This window comes from Sorex fumeus, unplaced genomic scaffold, assembly GCF_029834395.1.
Source record: "Sorex fumeus unplaced genomic scaffold, SorFum_2.1 ptg000122l, whole genome shotgun sequence".
Lineage (NCBI taxonomy): Eukaryota > Metazoa > Chordata > Mammalia > Eulipotyphla > Soricidae > Sorex > Sorex fumeus.
This window is the reverse complement of record NW_026606179.1, coordinates 6731618-6751233: the sequence shown is the minus strand read 5'-3', so window position 1 is coordinate 6751233 and position 19616 is coordinate 6731618. Positions and strand designations below refer to the sequence as shown.

The window sequence follows — 19616 nt, the reverse complement described above, 5'->3', positions numbered from 1 at the left end:
ATCAAGTAAGATGAAGTCTGAATGTGGCCAAGAGTTTAGCAACTGGGCCATTGGTATGTGACATTTCAGTGAGGTGATATGGTCAGAAGTCAAACTGGATCAGGTGAAAAATGAATGGCAGTAAAGAAGCTGTGGTAATAAACATAAAGTATTTCCCCAAAGCATAAACGAAAATAGAGAATAGTGTGGCATCGGAAGCCAGAGTGGATGAGGGTGAAGCAAACAGGTAGTTGGAGTGGGGGTCTGGGGGCAGGGGATGGCAGTGAGTTCTTGGGATGTAATGAAATCAAGATATAATGAGTCAAAGAGATAGTACAGCAGGTAAAGTGCTTGCCTTGAATACAGTCAACCTGAGTTCAATCCCCAGCATCCTATATGAATCACTGAGCACCACCAGGAGTATTCCTTGAGCACAGAGTTAGGAGTAAGCCCTGCATTGCCAGGTGTGCCCAAAAAACAAAAAATAAAACAAAAAGGAGTTGGAATTTGAAGTTACTCTGTCACTAGTCCTAAAAGTATTATTGGGGGATGGAGTGATAATACAGCAGGTAGGGCATTTGCCTTGCATGCAGCTGACCCTGGTTCAATCCCCAGCATCCCATAGGTCCACCAAGCACCGCCAGGAGTAATTCCTAAGCACAGAACCAGGAGCAGCCCCTGAGCATTTCTGGGTGAAACCTAAAAGCAAATAAATAAAAATCTAAAACATAATAAAAATAAAATAAAAGCATTATTATTGTACCAGTTTTGTGGACAAAGGAACTGAGGTCTAACAGGTGCTGGCACATGCCCAGAGAAGGCTGAACCTACTCTGAGAGATGGCCCAGCAAGGACAAAGGGTTGTGATAAGGGTATGGAAAAGGATCATAAAAAGTTTCAAACTCTTCTTGACAACACCATAGCAACAGACTTTTTTTTTAATGAGGACACGAGTTACCAAAACTTATGGGACACAGTAAAAGCTGTGTTAAGAGGAAAGTCTATAACTCTACAAGCATTCCTCAGGAAGGAGGAGCGAGCCCACATAAGTAACCTAACCTCACAGCTTAAGAGCTGGGAGAATGACCAACAAAAGGAGCCCAATTCGAACAGGAGGAAGGAAATAATAAAACTCAGAGCAGAGATTAACGAGATGGAAACCCAAAAAACAGTCCGAAAGATCAATGAAACCAAGAGCTAGTTCTTCAAGAAAATAAACAAGATCGATAAGACTTTAGCAAAACTCACAAAGAAAGGAAGAGAGAAAACCCTAATAAACCGAATCAGAAATGAAAAGGGGGTCATAACAACAGAAACTACAGATATTCAAAGGATTCTCAGGGAGTACTTTGAGAAGCTTTATGCCACGGAACATAAAAAACAAAAAATAAAAAAAACAAGGAGTTGGAATTTGAAGTTACTCTGTCACTAGTCCTAAAAGTATTTTCCTCGAGGAAATGGATAAATTCCTAGATTCCTATAGCCCCCCAAGGCTGAACCAAGACCTGGAATACCTGAACAGACCTATCACCATCAAGGAAATTGAAACGGTAATAAAACGTCTCCCCAAGCACAAAAGTCCTGGCCCAGATGGATTCACTAGAGAATTCTTCCAAATCTTTAAAGAGGACTTTCACCCAATCCTCTTTAAGCTTTTCCACGAAATTGAAATATTGAAAACACTTCTGAACAGTTTCTATGAAGCAAATATCACCCTGATACCAAAAGCAGACAGAAATACCACAAAGAAAGAAAATTACAGGCCGATATTTCTGATGAACACAGACACAAAGATCCTTAACAAACTATTAGCAAATAGAATTCAACGACTCATCAAAAAGATCATACACCATGACCAAGTAGGATTCATCCCAGGGATGCAAGGATGGTTTAGCATTTGGAAATCAATCAATATAATCCATCATATCAACAAAAGAAAAGATAAAAACCACACGATCATATCAATAGACGCAGAGAAAGCATTTGACAAGATCCAACACCCCTTTATAATGAAAACCCTTGTCAAAATGGGTATAGAGGGGACTTTCCTCAATATAGTTAAAGCCATCTACCGCAAGCCTACAGCAGGCATCATCCTCAATAGGGAAAAACTGAGAGCCTTCCCTCTAAGATCAGGGATGAGACAAGGATGCCCACTCTCACCACTGCTGTTCAATATAGTACTGGAAGTACTTGCAATAGCGATTAGGCAAGAAAAAGATATTAAGGGCATTCAGGTAGGAAAGGAAGAAATCAAGGTCTCACTATTCGCAGATGATATGATACTATACTTAGAGAACCCTAAAACCTCTACCAAGAAACTCCTAGAAACAATAGACTTGTATAGTAAAGTTGCAGGCTATAAAATCAATACCCAAAAGTCCATGGCTTTCCTATATGCAAATAGTGCGAGAGAAGAAAGTGATATGAAAAAAACAATCCCTTTCACAATTGTGCCCCAGAAAATCAACTACCTAGGAATCAGTTTAACTAAGGAAGTAAAGGACCTGTACAAAGAAAACTACAAAACGCTACTTCAGGAACTAAAATAGGACACGAGAAAATGGAAAGGTATCCCCTGCTCATGGATCGGGAGAATTAACATTGTCAAAATGGCAAAACTTCCTAAAGTACTGTAGAAATTCAATGCAATCCCTATAACTATGCCTATGACATTCTTCAAAGAAATGGAGCAAACACTCCTGAAATTTATAAGGAACAATAAACCCCCACGAATAGCTAAAGCAATTCTTGGGAAAAAGAAAATGGGAGGAATCAACCTCCCTAACCTCAAACTCTACTACAAAGCAGTAATAATTAAAACAGCATGGTACTGGAACAAAGGCAGAGCTGCAGAGCAAAGAAATAGGGTTGAATATATTGACATCTCCCCCCAAACATATGATCATCTAATCTTTGATATGGGAGCAAGAAATGTGAAGTGGAGCAAGGAAAGCCTCTTTAACAAATTGTGCTGGCAAAACTGGATGGCTACATGCAAAAAAATAGGCTCAGATCTCTGCCTAACACCATGTACAAAAGTAAGATCAAAATGGATTCAAGACTTCAACATCAGACCGGAATCCATAAGGTACATTGACGACGAAGTTGACAAAACCCTCCATGACATTGAAGCTAATGGTATCTTCAAAGATGTCACTCCACTGGCCAAGCAAGTGAAAACAGAGATAGACAAATGAGACTACCTTAAACTAAGAAGCTTCTGCACCTCAAAAGAAACAGTGTCCAAAATACAAATACAGTCTACAGGATGGGAAAGGATATTCGCCCAATACACATCCGACAAGGGGCTTATATCAAGAATATACGAAGTACTGGTTGAACTCCACAAGAAGAAAACATCCAAGCCCATCAGAAAATGGGGCGACAAAATGAACAGAAACTTTCTCAAATAAATCCAAAAGGCAAAAAGGCACATGAGAAAACGCTCTACATCATTAACCATCAGGGAGATGCAGATCAAAACAACAATGAGATATCTCACACCACAGAGACTGGCCCACATCCAAAAGAACAAAAGCAACCGGTGTTGGCGCAGATGTGGCGAGAAAGGGACCCTCCTTCACTGCTGATGGGAATGCCGACTGGTTCAGCCCTTATGGAAAACAGTATGAATGATTCTCAAAATATTAGAAATTGAGCTTCCATTTGACCCAGCAATACCACTCCTGGGAATATATCCTAGAGATGCAAAAAAGCATAGTCAAAGTGACATCTGCGCTTATTTGTTCATTGCAGCACTGTTTACAATAGTCAGAATCTGGAAAAAAACTAAGTGCCTGAGAACATAACTGGTTCAAGAAACTTTGGTATATCTACACAATGGAGTACTATGCAGCTGTTAGAAAAGATGAAGTCATGAAATTTAAATACAAGTGGTATTACATGGAAAGTATCATGCTCAGCGAAATGAGTCAGAAAGAGAGGGGCAGACATAGAAAGATTGCATTCATCTGGGGGAACATAAAGTAACAAAATAGGAGACTAATACCCAAGAATAGCCGAGATAAGTACCAGGAGGTTCACTCCATGGCTTGGAGGCCAGCCACACATGCTGGGGGAAAGGCAACTCAGATAGAGAAGGGAGCACCAAATAAAGGGTGTTGGGAGGATCCTCCCAGGATGGGAGATGCATGCCTAAAGTAGACTATAGACCGAATATTATTGCCACTCAATGCCTCTTTTGCAAACCATAGCACCCAAAAGGAGAGAGAGAACAAAAGGGAATACCCTTCCAAAGAGGCAGGGTGGGATGGGAGTGATGGGGGGGTGGGAGGGATACTGGGATCAGTGGTGGTGGAAAATGGGCACTGGTGGAGGGATGGGTACTCGATCATTGTATAATTGAAACCCAAGCACAAAAATTGTAAGTCTACAACTGTACCTCATGGTGTTTCACTAATAAAAATTTTTAAAAAAGAAAAGAAAAGGGGAAAAATGGAAGTGCATTCTTATTGGTTTATCTTATTTAATTTATTTTTAAACTTTATTTTTATAAGGTAGCTCATAATATTTGATTACACTAATATTCGAACACCAATCCAACACCATTACACCTCCCCACCACCGTATTTTAAATGTTTCCATCCCGAACCCTAACCCCTGCCCCAAAGCAGAACCAAAATAATTTATTTTGTATTGTTTATTATGAATAAACCACTGAAAATGCTCCAAAGAACTTTCCTTAGGAGAGAGTGTGTGAAGATTTTTGTATTTCACCTAGGGGCCATTAAGCCCTTCTATAAGAGACTACTAGTATGTTGTTAAATTAAACCTCATCTAATGTGGTGCACTACTCTTGGAATATAAGTGGTGTGAAGAATAAGATATCTCATGGTCCAAGGATTTCAGCTGCTGAGGTTGGGTCCCTTGGGATGGGACCCAGCATGTGCATGCTCCATTTAATGCTCTCCTCTGAGAGAAAACAATGAATCTCTGGGTTGTGCTGTTGATGAAATTATCTATGCCAACCAGAGGTTGACACACGCCATAGCCTTGACGCTGGACCCCACACCAGGCTGTTTCCTTTGGCGTACACTGGAGGGAGGTGGGTGAGGCCCCTCCTCAACACAAGGGACCCAGCCCTGGCAATCAAAAACCTCCAAAACTCAGCCACTGCCACATTCAAGGCCACTTTCCATATGCTTGGGCCGAGCCTTGCCCTTGTTATATCTGCAGAAAACCCAGATATGTGGGACTTGTGACTGAGAACTCTGGATTCAATGGAATGAGGAATGGGAGACCTCCGCCTATGTCCCCCATGTTTCTGGCAACTCGGCAGTCAAACCCAGCAACAGACTCTTAACTAGGTAGAAAGCCCCATGTGGGGGAAGTTTGGGAAAATTCTGGGGGAAGCCTGTATCTCTACCTAAGATGGGTACTTTCTCTCTCTCTCTCTCTCTCTCTCTCTCTCTCTCTCTCTCTCTCTCTCTCTCTCACACACACACACACACACACACACACACACAAAACAGAGCATAAGTGGTCCAGGGAACCTCCACTGGCAACAAAGAGAAATAAAACTTCCTTTCTAAATAGATTTTTTTAATCATATTATTTAATTTCTCTAGGAGAACAAACTGGAAAGAGAGAAGTGCTGGAAGAAAAGGGTAGAAATTAGGCCTCTGAAGATGAGTGCAAGGATGACTTCCAGATCCAAGTGAGGAAGCGGCTTAATGTGGGCAATCAAATGGCACGTGTGCTCAATATGTAGCTGGCCTCCAGGGGGCCAAAGAGGGGCCTGGTCAGTAACCTCATCAATACTCAGTACTGCACCATGCCTGGCAGTACTGGAGATCAGAGAAGCAAGACCCTGCTGTTTCTCAATCTAGTTTCTAGAAGATGCTAATAAGTTCTATACACAGTGCAGGGAAGTTTGGAAGGAGCCATCCTAATCCTGAAAAACAGCTGCCAGGAAATCTGAGTATTCTTCTCTATGGACAGAAATGATCACTTAGGAATGGGAGGGCCAAAGGGAAGAAAAAATGGAGAGACGCAGATGTCCCTTCCATGCATTCAGGGATGACCTACGATCATTCACAGAGTAAGAAAAGGAACTGTGGGGCTGAGCCATGAATGAACAGCGGGGGACGTTTGCTTCGCATGGGGCCAGCCTGGGTTCAATGTCCGGCATCCCATATGGTCCTCTGAGCACCACCAGGAGTAATTTCTGAGTGCAGAACCAGAAGTAATGCATTAACTTTGCTAGATGTGGCCCAACACCACCTCCCCCCACCAAAAAAAAGAAAGAAAAGAGGGGGGGGAAGGGAACTATCCTTTTTTTAAAAAAAAAAAACCTGTATTATCTCTCTCTCTTTTCCCCCACTGTTGACAGAAGACAGAAGAAAGAACACTTGCCAGATGCTCAGCACTCAATATGTGGTGGGCCCCAAGCCTCTGTCATGTAAGATTTGGCTCTCCTGCCCTACAGCCACACTGTCCCGAAGGCCTGGCAACGGTCAAGGGCACAACCCCCTTTCCCCTCCTCTTGGCAGTCCTCGGCCAAGAACAAGTTCTCCTGCAGTAGTAGTCTGCAGTGTGGGACTGGTGTATTAGCGTCTGCCTGGACCCTGATTAACTTTCCAAGCACCTTTTTTTGGGGGGGGAGGGGAAGGCGGGGTAATCTGTCCCAGGAGCAATAGGAGTTTGTGCGAAGATCAAATTGGAACTAATCACAATTTACCTCTGCTTCTTTGTACCAAAATTGTTGCCCCGCGACCCTTCTCCAAGAGGTGAGAGAGTGAGAACAAAGACGAGAGGGACCGGGAAGCAACAGTCGGGTTGTTTCCATAAAGGACATGAACACTGCACGCAGCTTTGCACCCGGCTTCCAGGTTCACGCGGCCACCACCACGACCCTCTCCCACCCCACCTGCGGTCAGAATCCGAAAAGGACTGCGAGAAATGCACATCCCGGCCGCATCTCAGATTCGCATTCCTTGGGCTGGGGTGGGCCCGGGGATCTGGGTTTAACTGGCGCCGCTAACAACTTGGGCTCAGATGCCAAGCGGGGCCCCCACCGAGAAACCCATCTTTGGGGCTGAAGACCCCTTCCCGGGCCGCAGCGCCCAACGCCTTCTCAACTTCCCCTCCCTCCGTTCCCCGCGGCCTCCCCCGCGCGGTCTCCGTGGCCTGGGGAGGGGGTGCTGGGGCCCGAGCTGGGCGGAGGGGGGGCGGGGGCCAGCAGCCCCGCCGAGGCGGGAAGGAGCCCTGAGTGGATCGGGCGGCCAGCAGGGGGCGCGTCGCGGGGGGCGCAGGACGGCGCGGGGGTCTGCGGCCGAGAGGCTGGAAGGAGTTGGGGGGAGGGGCGGCGGGAGAGCGCGGGGGGCGGGCGGCCGGCGGGAAGGAGCCCGGAGGGGGCGCGGCGCGGGGAGGGGCGGGATGAGGCGGGGGCTGCGGGACCCGGCGGGGCGCGGGGCCCGGCCGGGGGGGGGGGGGGGGGGGGGGGGGGGGGGGGGGGGCGACCGAGAGGCGCGAAGGAGCCGTGCTGGAGCGTGCGGCGGGAGCGCGCGGGGGGGGCGGGGGGCAGGGCGGGGCGGGAGCGCGCGGCGGGGGCGGGCCGGCCTGGCGCGAGAGGGGAGCGCGCCCGGGAGCGCGCGGGGCGGGGCGGGCCAGGCGGGAGCGAGCGAGGAGCGCGCCCGGGAGCGCGCCGGGAGCCGCGCGGAGTCGCCGCCGCCCCCCGCCGCCCGCGCGCAACAGTTCCCCCGAAGTTGCGGCCCTCGGGCGGGCGCCGGCGACCGAGCGGGAACGAGGCGTGCGGGGCCGGCAGCGTTATGGGCACCCGGCAGACCAAGGGCAGCCTGGCCGAGAGAGCCGGCGCCGCGGCCGGCCCCCGCCGAGAGCGGCCCGACTTCTGGGCGTCGCTGCTGCTGCGCGCCGGGGACAAGGCGCTGCCCCCCTACCAGCGGCGCGTCGGCATGGTCCAGGAGCTGCTGCGGATGGTGCGCCAGGGCCGGCGGGAGGAGGCGGGCACGCTGCTGCAGCACCTGCGCCAGGTGAGCGCGGCGAGGGTCCCCGAACCCCACTGCCCCCTGCGGAGATCGGGATCCGGGCGGGCAGCAGGTGCTCGGCGCGCCCTGGACTGAGAGGCCTCCGGGCAGAGCGGAGGAAGGCTGGCACAGGGGAGGCCCGAGCAGGGGACCTGTTGGAATTCGGTCCCCGTTGTCCTCGGAGAGGAGATCGTCCCCAGGGATGGTTGCTGACTGAGAGACTTATGGTCTGGATCAGGGCGGTTTCCCCCCATCTAATCTACCCACGGAGAACACCCTCTTCCTAGGGCCCTCGGGGTTTTGCTTTTGTCAGCTGAATCTGACTTTCTGGGGTTGGCGTGGAGCCCCAGGGCATCATCCCTGGTACGGAGGAGATGCCCACCAGAGAGGCCTGCTTGGTTGCCAGGGCAAATGAGAGGCTGTTTTATAAACCCCTGACTAACTTTGCCCTGCTGCTCGGCTCAGCCCATGGGGAAAGAAGAGTGAGGAACTGAATTTGTTTTTTTGTACACTTTCCTGGCTGGCTGGCTGGCTGGAACTTAGGGCTGTGCACTGGTTAGGGACTGGCCTTGTATCTGGCCGTTCCCCTCCACTTGGGGGCTGCCCTGGGGCGGCTTCTGTAAGCCAGCTCTCAGGCTTGTTGTCCCTTCACACTTTAGTTGGAAGGAGTGGGGATCTGTTTCATGGAGCATGTGGAGCTCCCCTTCTGCATCACTGAATAGGTTTCTAGGTCAGCCTCTGGGGTGTCACCAAGTGCAGGCCCCATATTCTTGTTGGATTGACCAGGTGAGGTAGGCAAGTCTTGGGTGGTCTTTCTGGAGTTTTCTCCTCACTTATGAAATCGACTGAAGAGCACCTTGAAGAGCATGTTCCTGGGAGAAACTTGCAAAATCGAACCGTATGCTCAACCTTCCTGGATCCTGTAGCACCCCCACATCACCTCCAGCTGGGCACTGTGAGTGTATTTCCTGGTGGGCAATACTGCAGGGACAGAGACACTGACTTGAGGGAAGATGTGGGCGTTCCATTCTTACCTTTTCCAAACAGCTTCTGGGATGATGCCTGAGATGCTTCTGGATCTCCATGTACCTCTGGATCGAATCACCAAAGGAAGAGGTCATTATATGCCACATAACTTCATCAGTGTGTATGTCTTTGTCTTTGGAAGATTAGAAACTAGCGTATCGCCACAGGAAACTCTGTTGCTTTCGAACAGAATAATAGATTTTCCAGACCTTCATATCCCACTTGCACACCAGGCAGTAAGATAGTTTTACTTATCATATGATACATGTCCCGCCACACACACATTGGGGTGGGAGAGATGGTGACAAGCCCTTCCTGGCAGTGAAGGAACAGAGGAAAGTCAGTGTTCTCCAAAGCCAGTCACTGGGGCCTTCATGAAGCAGAAGTCCGGAGTCCTCTGGAAGCCAGGCTTCTCCCTGACTTTTGGAGAACTGCTATGTTCCCATGACCCCCAGAGAGTTCTGAAGGCAGGGAGCATTTCCTGAGAACTGTGGGTTCTCCTGGCATTTAGAAACCTAAGTGGGCAGGACCGGGAAGGCTGCTGGGAGCAGGAGGAGGCTGCCAGACGGTCCCTGCGCTATGAGAACAGGACAGCCTGCTCTCCAGCCCAGGGCCTGTCTGACCTCCGGCTTGTGGGCCTCTGGAGCCAGGAGGGGGCCTGCCAGGGACCTGGGGATCTACTGGGAAATAATACAGATCAGGGCTGTCCAGGAAATGGCTGTGGGCCCTGAGCAGTGTAGGGACTGGAGCCTATCACCAGATTCTAAATGTCCCTGAGCCAGAGTCTGGTTTCTAGCCTGAGACTGTTTGGAGGAAGGAGAGGCTGCATCTGTGTGCTGCTGTAAAGGGACTTTAGCCCAAATGATATTTCCTTTCCGGTCCCCTCGTCTAGAATACAGACAGTGATGTGCAGAAATGGGGTGAGCAATCACTGAGAGGCATGAGAATCCTAGGGTCTCTCGAGGGCCAAACCAGGCTTGTCTCTTGGGTAACAGTTGGTAGAGAAAGGCGGGGCATGCAGAGCCCATGGCCAGTTGCTATCCAGGACTTGGCAGCAATGAACAAGAACAGATAAAAAGTTTTTGCTGCCAGGACAGTGACAGCACCTGGTTTGTGTGTTTTTTGAGATACGCTGAGAGAGCTATTGGTACTTGTTCCAGACAGACACGCCATACATAATTTTGCAATAATTTCAAAGGCTTCTCAAAGGTTTCAAAGTTTTTAAACCTTTTCAAAAGTTGAGAATATGCTTGCTCATCTGGAACCACACCTCCCTCTGCTGTAGCATCAGGCTGGCTGGAAATCTGGAAGCAGAGACCTTGGGCCATGCTTGGCAGCTAGTTCCCCTTTTCTGGGTCACTTCTTTTGCATCCAAGATTTAAAGAGTGATTTTCTTGATTGGATACTCCCTGGCCTGTGTATGCTTATCACTTACTGAATCAGTGTCTGGAGGTGTCGTTTAATGTTAAAGATCTGAGCTGCAGTCAAGGGTGCAGGCAGGGTGCCAGGCAGCTGCCCTGAAGGAGCAGAATGCAGCCCCTTATGTTAAGAGCCTGAGGCCCCTCTGGCTGCTTGCCTCAGTCTGTTTGACCTTGAACCTGGCAGTTAACCTCTGTGAGCCATTTCCTCCTTTCTCTAAGAATAACTGGGGGTATGAGTAGAGCAAATGCTACAAAGTGTGTGAAATTGTGTTGGCTTTGCAAATCCAAACTCATCTCACAATGCCAGGGATTAGAAATTAAAGAATCTTCTCTACTCTGGGTCTGGGCAGCCCACGCATTTGGATTCTGTCTACCTGAGAGGGCTTAGTCTAAACCAGAAACGCACTACATGTTTAGAAACAATCTGCACTCAGTGCTCACTGACTATGAGCCCAGAGCTCATAGAATAAAAGCCTGCTATGGAGAAAAGAGGTCATTTGGACCCTCTTCCTGCAGACCTTCCCCTCCTGCCCCTCACCCCAACACACACACACACACACACACACACACACACACACACACTGCATCTTTCCCAAAATCTTGGGCTTGCCCTCCTTAAGATGTTGTTGGGAGGAAATAACCATTACTCAGAGGATGGGCAAGTGCCCAGCTACATAGAACATGGGGTAATCAATTCAGCTGTTTCATGTTCCCCCCAAGTTGTAGACAAGGGTCAGCCAGCTTCCTGGAGCAACAGTGTGAGTGGGAGGTTTCTGAGTATACCCCTTTGAGGTAACGTCAACCATGTTTCCTGTTTCCCCATGTAAAGAAGGTGGCACAGCCTGGTGGACAGAACTGCCCCCTGGTTACAGCCCCACACAGCCTTGTATCCTGAGCACTCACTCATGGTCCAGGCCACTGTAACCAGCATGGCAGGTTAACTTCATTCCACTCCTGAGAGCCTGAACTACATCAAGGAATGCAAATGAGAACCCTCTGGGATCTGGAGTGATGCACTGGGGGCCTGACTACAGGATGGACAGGTACTTGAGAGGCTCCCTGGGGACAGGACGGGTCTTTCCCCATATGGAAACAATAGAATGGCTGCTAAAGGTCACCACCCCACCCTACTTCACACAGCCCTACCCCAATGCCTACTACCTAAGAAAATCTCTCTAGGTGAACAAGCAGGTTGAAAGGCCAGTAACCACCGAACAGAAAGAACCCCATTCTTGGCCTTACTCAGAGTATTTCTTCAATCAAAATAGATTTCCTTTCCCCTGAATGTTCCTTCCCTTTCTAAGTTCACCTTCCTGCACTGCATCCCGGAGCCCCAAGACCCAGTGTCCTTGTAGATCCCCACTGCACAACCTCTGGGCATCTCCCCAGTCTCCTCCCACTACTGGCATCAGACCATCTCCCCAGTTTTCTTTTGATGTTCATCTTGCCTGTCAGATGAAACCACGTATTTCCTGGGAATTAAGTTCAGCCACCACCGTTGCTCCTGGCAGGGTCTGGAGCACTCCAGGCTTGTGACATTCTCTAGTAAGCCTGTGTGCTGTGGGGACGTGCCACCACTGCCACAGCATGTCTTGCCTCCCCTGCTACAGCTGTGCATCTGGGGGCTTATTTACCAGACTTGTTATTGTCGTCATGAGAGCTGATGCCTTTGCTTTCTGTGTGGCTGGGCTCCTAGGAGCCTGTCCGTGGAGTTTGACTGTTCCTGGCAGCCTGCCAGGCAGCGGTATTCTTGGAGAGAGGAGTGGCACACTGCCCAGCCTCCATGAGCACCACAGGGATCCCGTCTGGCAGGTATAGGCCCGGGCCTCTGCCGAGGTGGCAGAGGGAAGCAGAGCCTGATGGGCAGGCCTGACCTCCGTGTTCCTTATGCTGCTTGTGCTGAATCATGTTTTGTGAATCCATCCACAGAGAGAAACCTTTCTTTTAAAACTCTTCCACTGTCTAGCCAGGCAAGGAGTAGCCACTTCTTGATGCTGCACGAGATGCAGGAATCCAGAGCCAGGACCTGCTTGTTTGGTTTCTGGAGCCAGGGGCACAGCTACCTCCCTGTGCAGTTGGGTGGCACTGTGGGACCTGTGCTGGCCAGTCTGGTAGAGAGCCAGTGAGGGCCATTGAGGGGAATAAAGATCTGTCTCCTCGAGGTGACCGGAAACTGCCCTGCCCTCTTTCTGGACTCTCAGGAACCTTGTCTGCATCCTTTTATCTCCCCCTGCACTGTTTGGAGGCGGAAGCTACAGGTTGCATGCAGTGGGCACACAGTGGGCTTCAGGAGAGCCTTCTCGGTTGGATTTTAAGCATCCCTCAGGCCCGTGTTCCCCTCCCATGCCACCCCTTCTGCCCCAGGGTCTCAATCGCATCTACTCCACAGGGGCAGATTTCCCTTCCAGTAGTGGCCTACAGCATCCATCAGTCATTTCTTCCCAGCCTCAGCACCCCGGCGGCTTCTGCAGCACCCGCCCACCTCCTGTAGGTGAAGACATCCAGCAGGGGTTGCCCACATGGTTAGGGTTTTCCTCTGGCTTCCCCCACCTGGAGGCCCAGAAGATGGCCTGCATCTGAGGAGACCCCCTCCCCAAAGCAGGACCTCATTTGGCCCTGGAGCCCACCCCTGACTCTCCCCCAAGGAGCAGCACTGCTGGTGGTAGCCTCCAAGATACAACCTCATCCCCTCTGCTCGCCCCGCCCAGGCCCTGCTGCTGTATCCCCTCTGTCAGGACACGGGGAGGCCCGGAAGCAGCTGACGCAATCACCTGGGCTTCATGTTACTAGAAAGATGCACTTTCCACTGGGAACAAGGCCCAGTGCCTGCCCCAAGCCCTGCCTGGCCCTGAGGAGTACCCATGTGGATCTCGGGAGCATTTCCCAGCCATTTTTAAAAACTTTTATTCGCACCAACTCCTGGCTGCTGCAGCCATATGGAGTTCCGCCAAGGGCTGCTACTCAAAAAGACATGGCATTTTGATATTTCTAACTTTATCTTAGATAGGTGCCAGCATCCCTCTGAAAGTGGGGAGTCAAGTGTGGGTTTTCTTGCTGTGGTGTATTGTTTGGGGGCCAAGGCCCACCCCTCTGGGTCCCCCGTATTTATGGGTATTTCTACCTCTCTCCTTCCTATTTCCTGTAGCTTTTCTTTGGGTCTCCCTTCAGGCTCCCCTTTTCCTGGGTGACACAGACTTGCCTCTTGTTAGTCTGAGGGCTTGGTCAGCTTCCCTTGGCACCAGCCAGCCTCCACAGTCCAGGCGGAAGGAGGCTGTGGAGGTTTCCACAGTGCTGGTGCTTCATTCCGGGTGTGCACTGTAGTCTCCCCTCCAATCTGTCGCAGACTTTCTGGTCCTTAAAGCATCTCCTCATGTCTATGCTCCTGAAATAGCCTTGTGAGATCAGCAGGGTATTGTTTAAAGTGAAAAAATGGTGGGGTTTTGTGTATTTGTTTTTGGTACGCCTTATACGCGGCCAACATGGCCGACCCGAGTTCGATTCCTCCGCCCCTCTCGGAGAGCCCGGCAAGCTACCGAGAGTATTCGATATGCCAGACACAGTAACAACAAAGTCTCCAATGGAGACGTTACTGGGCCCGCTCGAGCAAATCGAGCAAATCATAAAAGTGATTCATGATCATTGTAGGAACACAGGAAATAAGAAAGAAGCAAAAGTAAAGCCACAGGAATGAATTCATTTATTCCAGAATCAAGTGCTTGTTCTTCCAGGCACTGTCCTAGGCACTGGGACAGCTGCTGGACACCAAATAGAAAACGTTGCCATCCCTGCCCCTGGTGGCAAGGGACACTGCACAGTGCAGCATGATGGGACCGGGTCTGCCTTACCCTGGGCTCACTTCTCCCCTGGGATTCTTGGCCTTGGTTTCCCCATTTACAGAATCAAGGGGCAGGTGATTAAAGTAGCCACGGAGGCTCCCACTACCTATCAGACTGAGCAGCAGTCACTGCAGCCCAATGAAAGGATTTTTCTACCCTGTAGTGAGCCTCCAAAATCCCCTGATGGTGCAAGAGCAAGGCCACAGGGAAGGGCTCCCGGCTGGATGTAGCCCACTCCATGCACAAGCACACGTGGCACATGTGTGCTGGCTCCAGCCCTGAGCTCACAGCTCAGGTGCAGGGGCATTTGTACTCAGGGCAGGGAATGTCCTTGAGCCTGGAGATGGGGTCTGGGGAGAGACAGGACAGCTGAATCCATAGGAGTGGGGAAAAGGGCCTGCCCAGTGCACCTTGTGGAAGAGGCCGGGGTCAGCTGGTGCTGATGGAGGGGAATGACAATAGTGTCTGGAGCGGGTCACAGTCCAGCCTTGGGTTGACTCTAGCCCTCAAGGTGGAGCCAGTGGTGTGGATGCTGTGGCTAGCCCTCCTACAGCTCCTTGGACGTCATGCTGCTGGGCCTGAGAGCTGAAGGGAATCAAGGCCCCACTCACCTTCCCAGCAGCCCATTCCTGAGCTCAGGTTCCAGGCCCCGCCCCTGGGTACCCTGCACCCACGGAGCTCTCCCTGGCCCCCAATCCACAGCTGCTTTGCCCAGGGAGTTTAACACACATACACACACACAAACACATACACACACACACACACACACACACAAGCTACCCAAGCTTTTAGGGGTATCCTGAGGGTCAAGGATTGGGACCCAGAAGCTCTCTCCACTCACTTACAGCCTCACCCTCAGCCATGCTGCCCCTGCCTCTGCCTGTGCAATCAATCACTGCCTTCTCCCACAGACAGGGTCTGGGCTTGCTCCCACTGTGCAGGGAGCTCAGGGTATCATCAGACTCCCATTGACCAGGGGTTGTCCAGCACAGCATGTCTTACCAAAGCTAGCTGGTCTAGCTTTTCCAGTAGCCTCCCCCAGGAGTCTGGCATTCATTTCTGCCCCGTTTGAGACCCTTGGGGTGCCTTCCTTCAAAGCTATTGGGGGCTGGGCTTGCAGAAGCCGGCTCTGGATTCCTTCAACAAACTTAGAGTAAGGAAGTGCTTCTAGACTAGCTGGGATTCACTCGGGGCTCCTGATCCCTGTACCTGGTGTCACTTCCTCAGGTGCTGAGTGACAGGAGAGAATAGAGCCCCTGGGCCTGAGCACAGCACAGGGCCAGTTCTCTGGCCTTTGAAAGAGCAGTGAAGCTATCTGGAGCATTGGGGTCACACTAGTTCTCTCCTGGCTGGTGTTCTGCATCTCTGCCACTAGGAAATGGGACTGTGGTCCAGCTGTCCCTGCAGATCCAGAGTTCTGAATCTGTTTCTTCTGTTCCCTAGGAGAAGATAACAGAGGTAAAAGGGTCCTCTGGTGACTTGGTGAGGAGGCCTGGACAGTGAGAGGTGCAGACAGGCCAAGAAGAGGCTTGCATAGGTCCCAGACTGGAGCCAGGTCCCCATCTCAAGGTCCTGCCCTCTCTAATGACCCCTGGAGAAACTTTGGAAGTGAAGCTTCCAGTGCAAACCCATGTTCCAGCACTTTCTCAGGTTAGATAGAGCTGGTCACTGCAGTCCCTCCCTCACCTCAAAGATAGTGCAGAAGGGGACCGGGGCTGCCCCTCACCATTGTGTGAGTTAGAGAGAAGGGTGGGGAGTGGTGTGGCCTGAGCCCCTCCCCGGTGTGCGCGCCTCCTCCATCCCCAAATGCGCAAGCCTCCGCTCTCCCTGAGGCCCAGTGGTACCTTCTCATTTCTAATGGAAAATGCTGAAGCAGCAATAGGTGAGGCCCAACAACCTAAGGTCAGAGTAGGCAGAGAGGGAACACAGGACCCCCAGCCAGGCCCAGGGATGAGCTCACAGCCTCAGTCAGAGCTCAACCACGCCCCTGCTCCCTGCAGCCTCAGAAAACCCAGGACCAGGAGCTGGGAAGACCATTCAGGGAATACATTCTAGCAGGTCTGGAGTCTAGTCTGGGCACAGATAGGCATCACGGTGGCATTTCCGGTGGGGCTTCCAGGGGCTTCAGCCCCCATGTCTCAAGATCCAGGAATTTCCCTCTCGCCTCCCAGACTGTTTACATTTCTGCCTCTGCCAGTGCGGAGGGGAATAAGGTCGGGTGCTTCTCACCCTGTCAGTGGCCGCCACATCTCCACACTGATGCCTTCAGTTTTGGTTTTACTCAGACGTTGCTCTCCTAGAAAACATTAATTTTATCTGAACATTTTATTCTCAGCTACAAAACTGTTTTCCCCACTTCCTTCCGGGGTTGTAGCATTTTAGGGATCAGTCCTTTCTGACAGATCCTGTCCCAGTGTTGGCAGTAGCTTCTAGCCCAGAAAGTGGCGAGTCTGGAGGGGACAGCCCTGAGCTGTGGAAACTGAGACACAAAAGGGCTCCCTGGTCCTTCTCTCCCAAAGTCACCCCACCAGGGGGAGAAAGTGAAAGTTTAGGGCATGATAGATTTAGCCAAGTTCACAAGTAGACCCCAAACAGGGTATTCCAAGGGGAGTAGGGGACACTGAGGAGATGGTGGGGCAGGCCTGTAAGGGACAGGGGTCACAGGTATGGATTTAGGGGAGATGCTTCAGAAAACTGGGAAATGGGGCCGGCGTGATAACATAGCAGGTAAGCCTATACAGTTTGCCTGTGGTTGACCCAGATTCTATCTCTGGGATCCCCTGTGGTGCTCTGAGCACCAACAGGAGTAATTCCTGAGTGCAGAGCCAGGAGTGACCACTGACCATGGCCCCAAAACAAAACAAATCATATAGAAAACTTGGAAGAGGCTGTCAGAAAACCCAAAGACTGAGGACAGTGAACTGGGATTGGGCAAAGCCCCTCTTGTGTAGTTCCTCCAAACCACGCAGTGAGACCCTCCAAGGGCCATCCTGCAGGGGAGTCCCAGGGCCTGGGGCCCTCAATCTTTGCCTTTTCACCTCTCCACCTCCCCCTGAGTCTCTGGACATTGAAGGCCCACTCAGTGACCTCCCAGAAACCCAGCACAGGCCCTCCCTCTCAAGAGAGGAATACCCACTTCCTTTGTAGCCTTTTAGGTTTATTCATTTGTTCCCACTACTTTTGTTTGTGGCCCCCTGTTCCTCGACATAAAGGGACGATGGGAAGAGAAGCCCCTTTCCAGCTAGCTTTCTGCTAAGAAGCCCTTGGAGAGAGCAGCTTCCTGGGTCACCCGTCCCTCCCCACTTTCCAGAGAATGGCAAGTGACTTCTCAGGGACAAGCTGTCTCTCTTGCTCATTCCCACTTTAAAGGTCTTGGGGAAACTGGCGGGGTCTGGAGGAGCAGGAAGGGTCACGGATCCTGGAGGGTCATGTCCTCCCTCTGCACCACTTCCTGCCCACACTTGGAGAGAGCTGGATTTCTTGTTCGTTGTGACTCATTTCTGCTCACCCAGATTCTTGGAGGTTTTGCTTTGCTTTTGCCTCTGACCTAAAGACTTTAAGTGGTAAAGACCTGTCATTTGTACAGATGGTTAATTTTATGTGTTAACTTTCCTAAGCAATGGAATTTAGTTTAGTGGGATAAAGTGAAGTCTAGATGTCATTGCAAAGGTGTTCAGATATGATGAACATTTAAATCACTGGACTCCTGAGTCTGGTCAGTCCAGCGGATGACTCTCATAGTGTGGGTGGGCCTCGTCAGTTGAAGGTCCCAATGGGAAAAGTCTCTGGCCCAGAGAAGGAATTCTACCTCCAACCGAAGATTACATCAGCTCCACCCTGGGTCTGCATCTTGCCAGCCTGCCACACAAATTTCAGCTTTGCCAGATCCCACAGTGACTAGAGCCAACTCCTTTAGTATCTTTCTCTCTGTGTTTCTCTCTGCCTTTCTTCCTGTGTCTCACCCTTATACACACGTTTATACACACACAGTCGGTTCTCTTTCTCTCAAGAACCCTAATACAGTTGTCCTTGAAAAGCTGGTGGATGAGAGACATGAGGTTCTGGGTTCCCATCCCTGTCATTTACTAATTGTGAAGTGAGACACAATCCCTCTCTGTTCCTCACCTCCTAGCTTGGGAAATGAACTTGCCATGAAATCTGATCTCCTTGAAAAGCAGGTTCTTGGTGACCCAGAAGGGTGGTCATTTCTTCACCTCTTTGTTGATACCTATGATTCCTTTGACAATTCACCACATATTTCATTTAAACTGTAAAAAATTTACCACAGACAAAATGCCTGTAGATACATTCATTGGGAGATGCAAGCAAAGGATTCCAGTTATTTCCAAAGTAGAGAGCTCAGGAGGAATGACAAAGTGCTGAGGATTTGTGAAATGTGGGATCCAATGGACTCCAGGGATCCTCTGGTCCCAGACTTTCTGCAAAATCCCAGTTGCACAAGATGCTATGGAATGCCACCCCTCTTTTAGGACACAAGAGAGTACAAGTTCTGAAATCTCCCAATGGAAGAAAGGAAATGCGTAAGAGCTTCACTCCTTTTTTTCAAACCTCTGCTGGGCACCCTAGCTGTTTCTTGCTGCTTCTTGCCCTGCAGAACTCACTGTGCCTCCCTGGTTTGTACTTGCCTGGGGCCACACAGCAACCCTGGTCTAACTCAGAATGGGGTGCGAGAGGTCTCCTGCATGGGAGTCTGGGGAGCACCAAACCCTCCTCAGGCCTACTGTGCCTCCAGCTCGCCATCATTTTGGTATTTATTTGTTGCTACTGCTGTTTCTCAGATTTTAATTAAATTATACTTGGCAATGGCCAGACATCTGTTTCCAGAGGCCTGTTTCATGCAGAGGGTGTCATTTTTTTTTAAGACTTCAAAGTTAAAACACAAACCACTCATAGCCACCAAGCCTTTGGATGAGCATCCTTGCTCCCAGCCTCCCAGTCTGGCAGGAGGGCGAGTCGGCAGTAGCACTTACATTGTGAAGGGGGGATAGAGGCGTCCCTGCCATGAGGACTGGCTTGGGTGGCATTTGAGGAGCAAGGTAGTTAGGAGGTGCCTGGAGGAACAGTGACCCTGTGGTGAGGCCGTAGACCCCTCCTTCCTTTCTCCATACTCATCCCTTGACAGGGCAGACCCAGTAAGGAGTAGTGAGTGTCCAGTGACCTCACCATCAGATTCTTGACTTCCCTCCAACCCACCCTCCAGAAGAGAGTAGCTTCCGGGGGAGTAGGTGGCTAGTTTTGTCCAGCCAGATGCCAAAGGACATCCCCTTGCTTGGAACCTGTTGGGTCTCTATAGGTTGGGGCTGACAAGTACCAAGTCAGCCAGC

General features: G+C 50.6%; 1 protein-coding gene across 1 annotated transcript in view; it reads left to right on the top strand.

Moving 5' to 3' along the window:
* Positions 1-7619: 7619 nt before the first annotated feature.
* The window catches only part of LRRC75A (leucine rich repeat containing 75A), a 43980-nt gene continuing 31983 nt past the window's right edge, over positions 7620-19616 (top strand). The window contains exon 1 of the mRNA XM_056137187.1: positions 7620-7994. Within this exon, the coding sequence (XP_055993162.1) occupies positions 7773-7994 (222 nt within the window). The 5' untranslated portion in view covers positions 7620-7772. The remainder of the gene's footprint in view (positions 7995-19616) is intronic.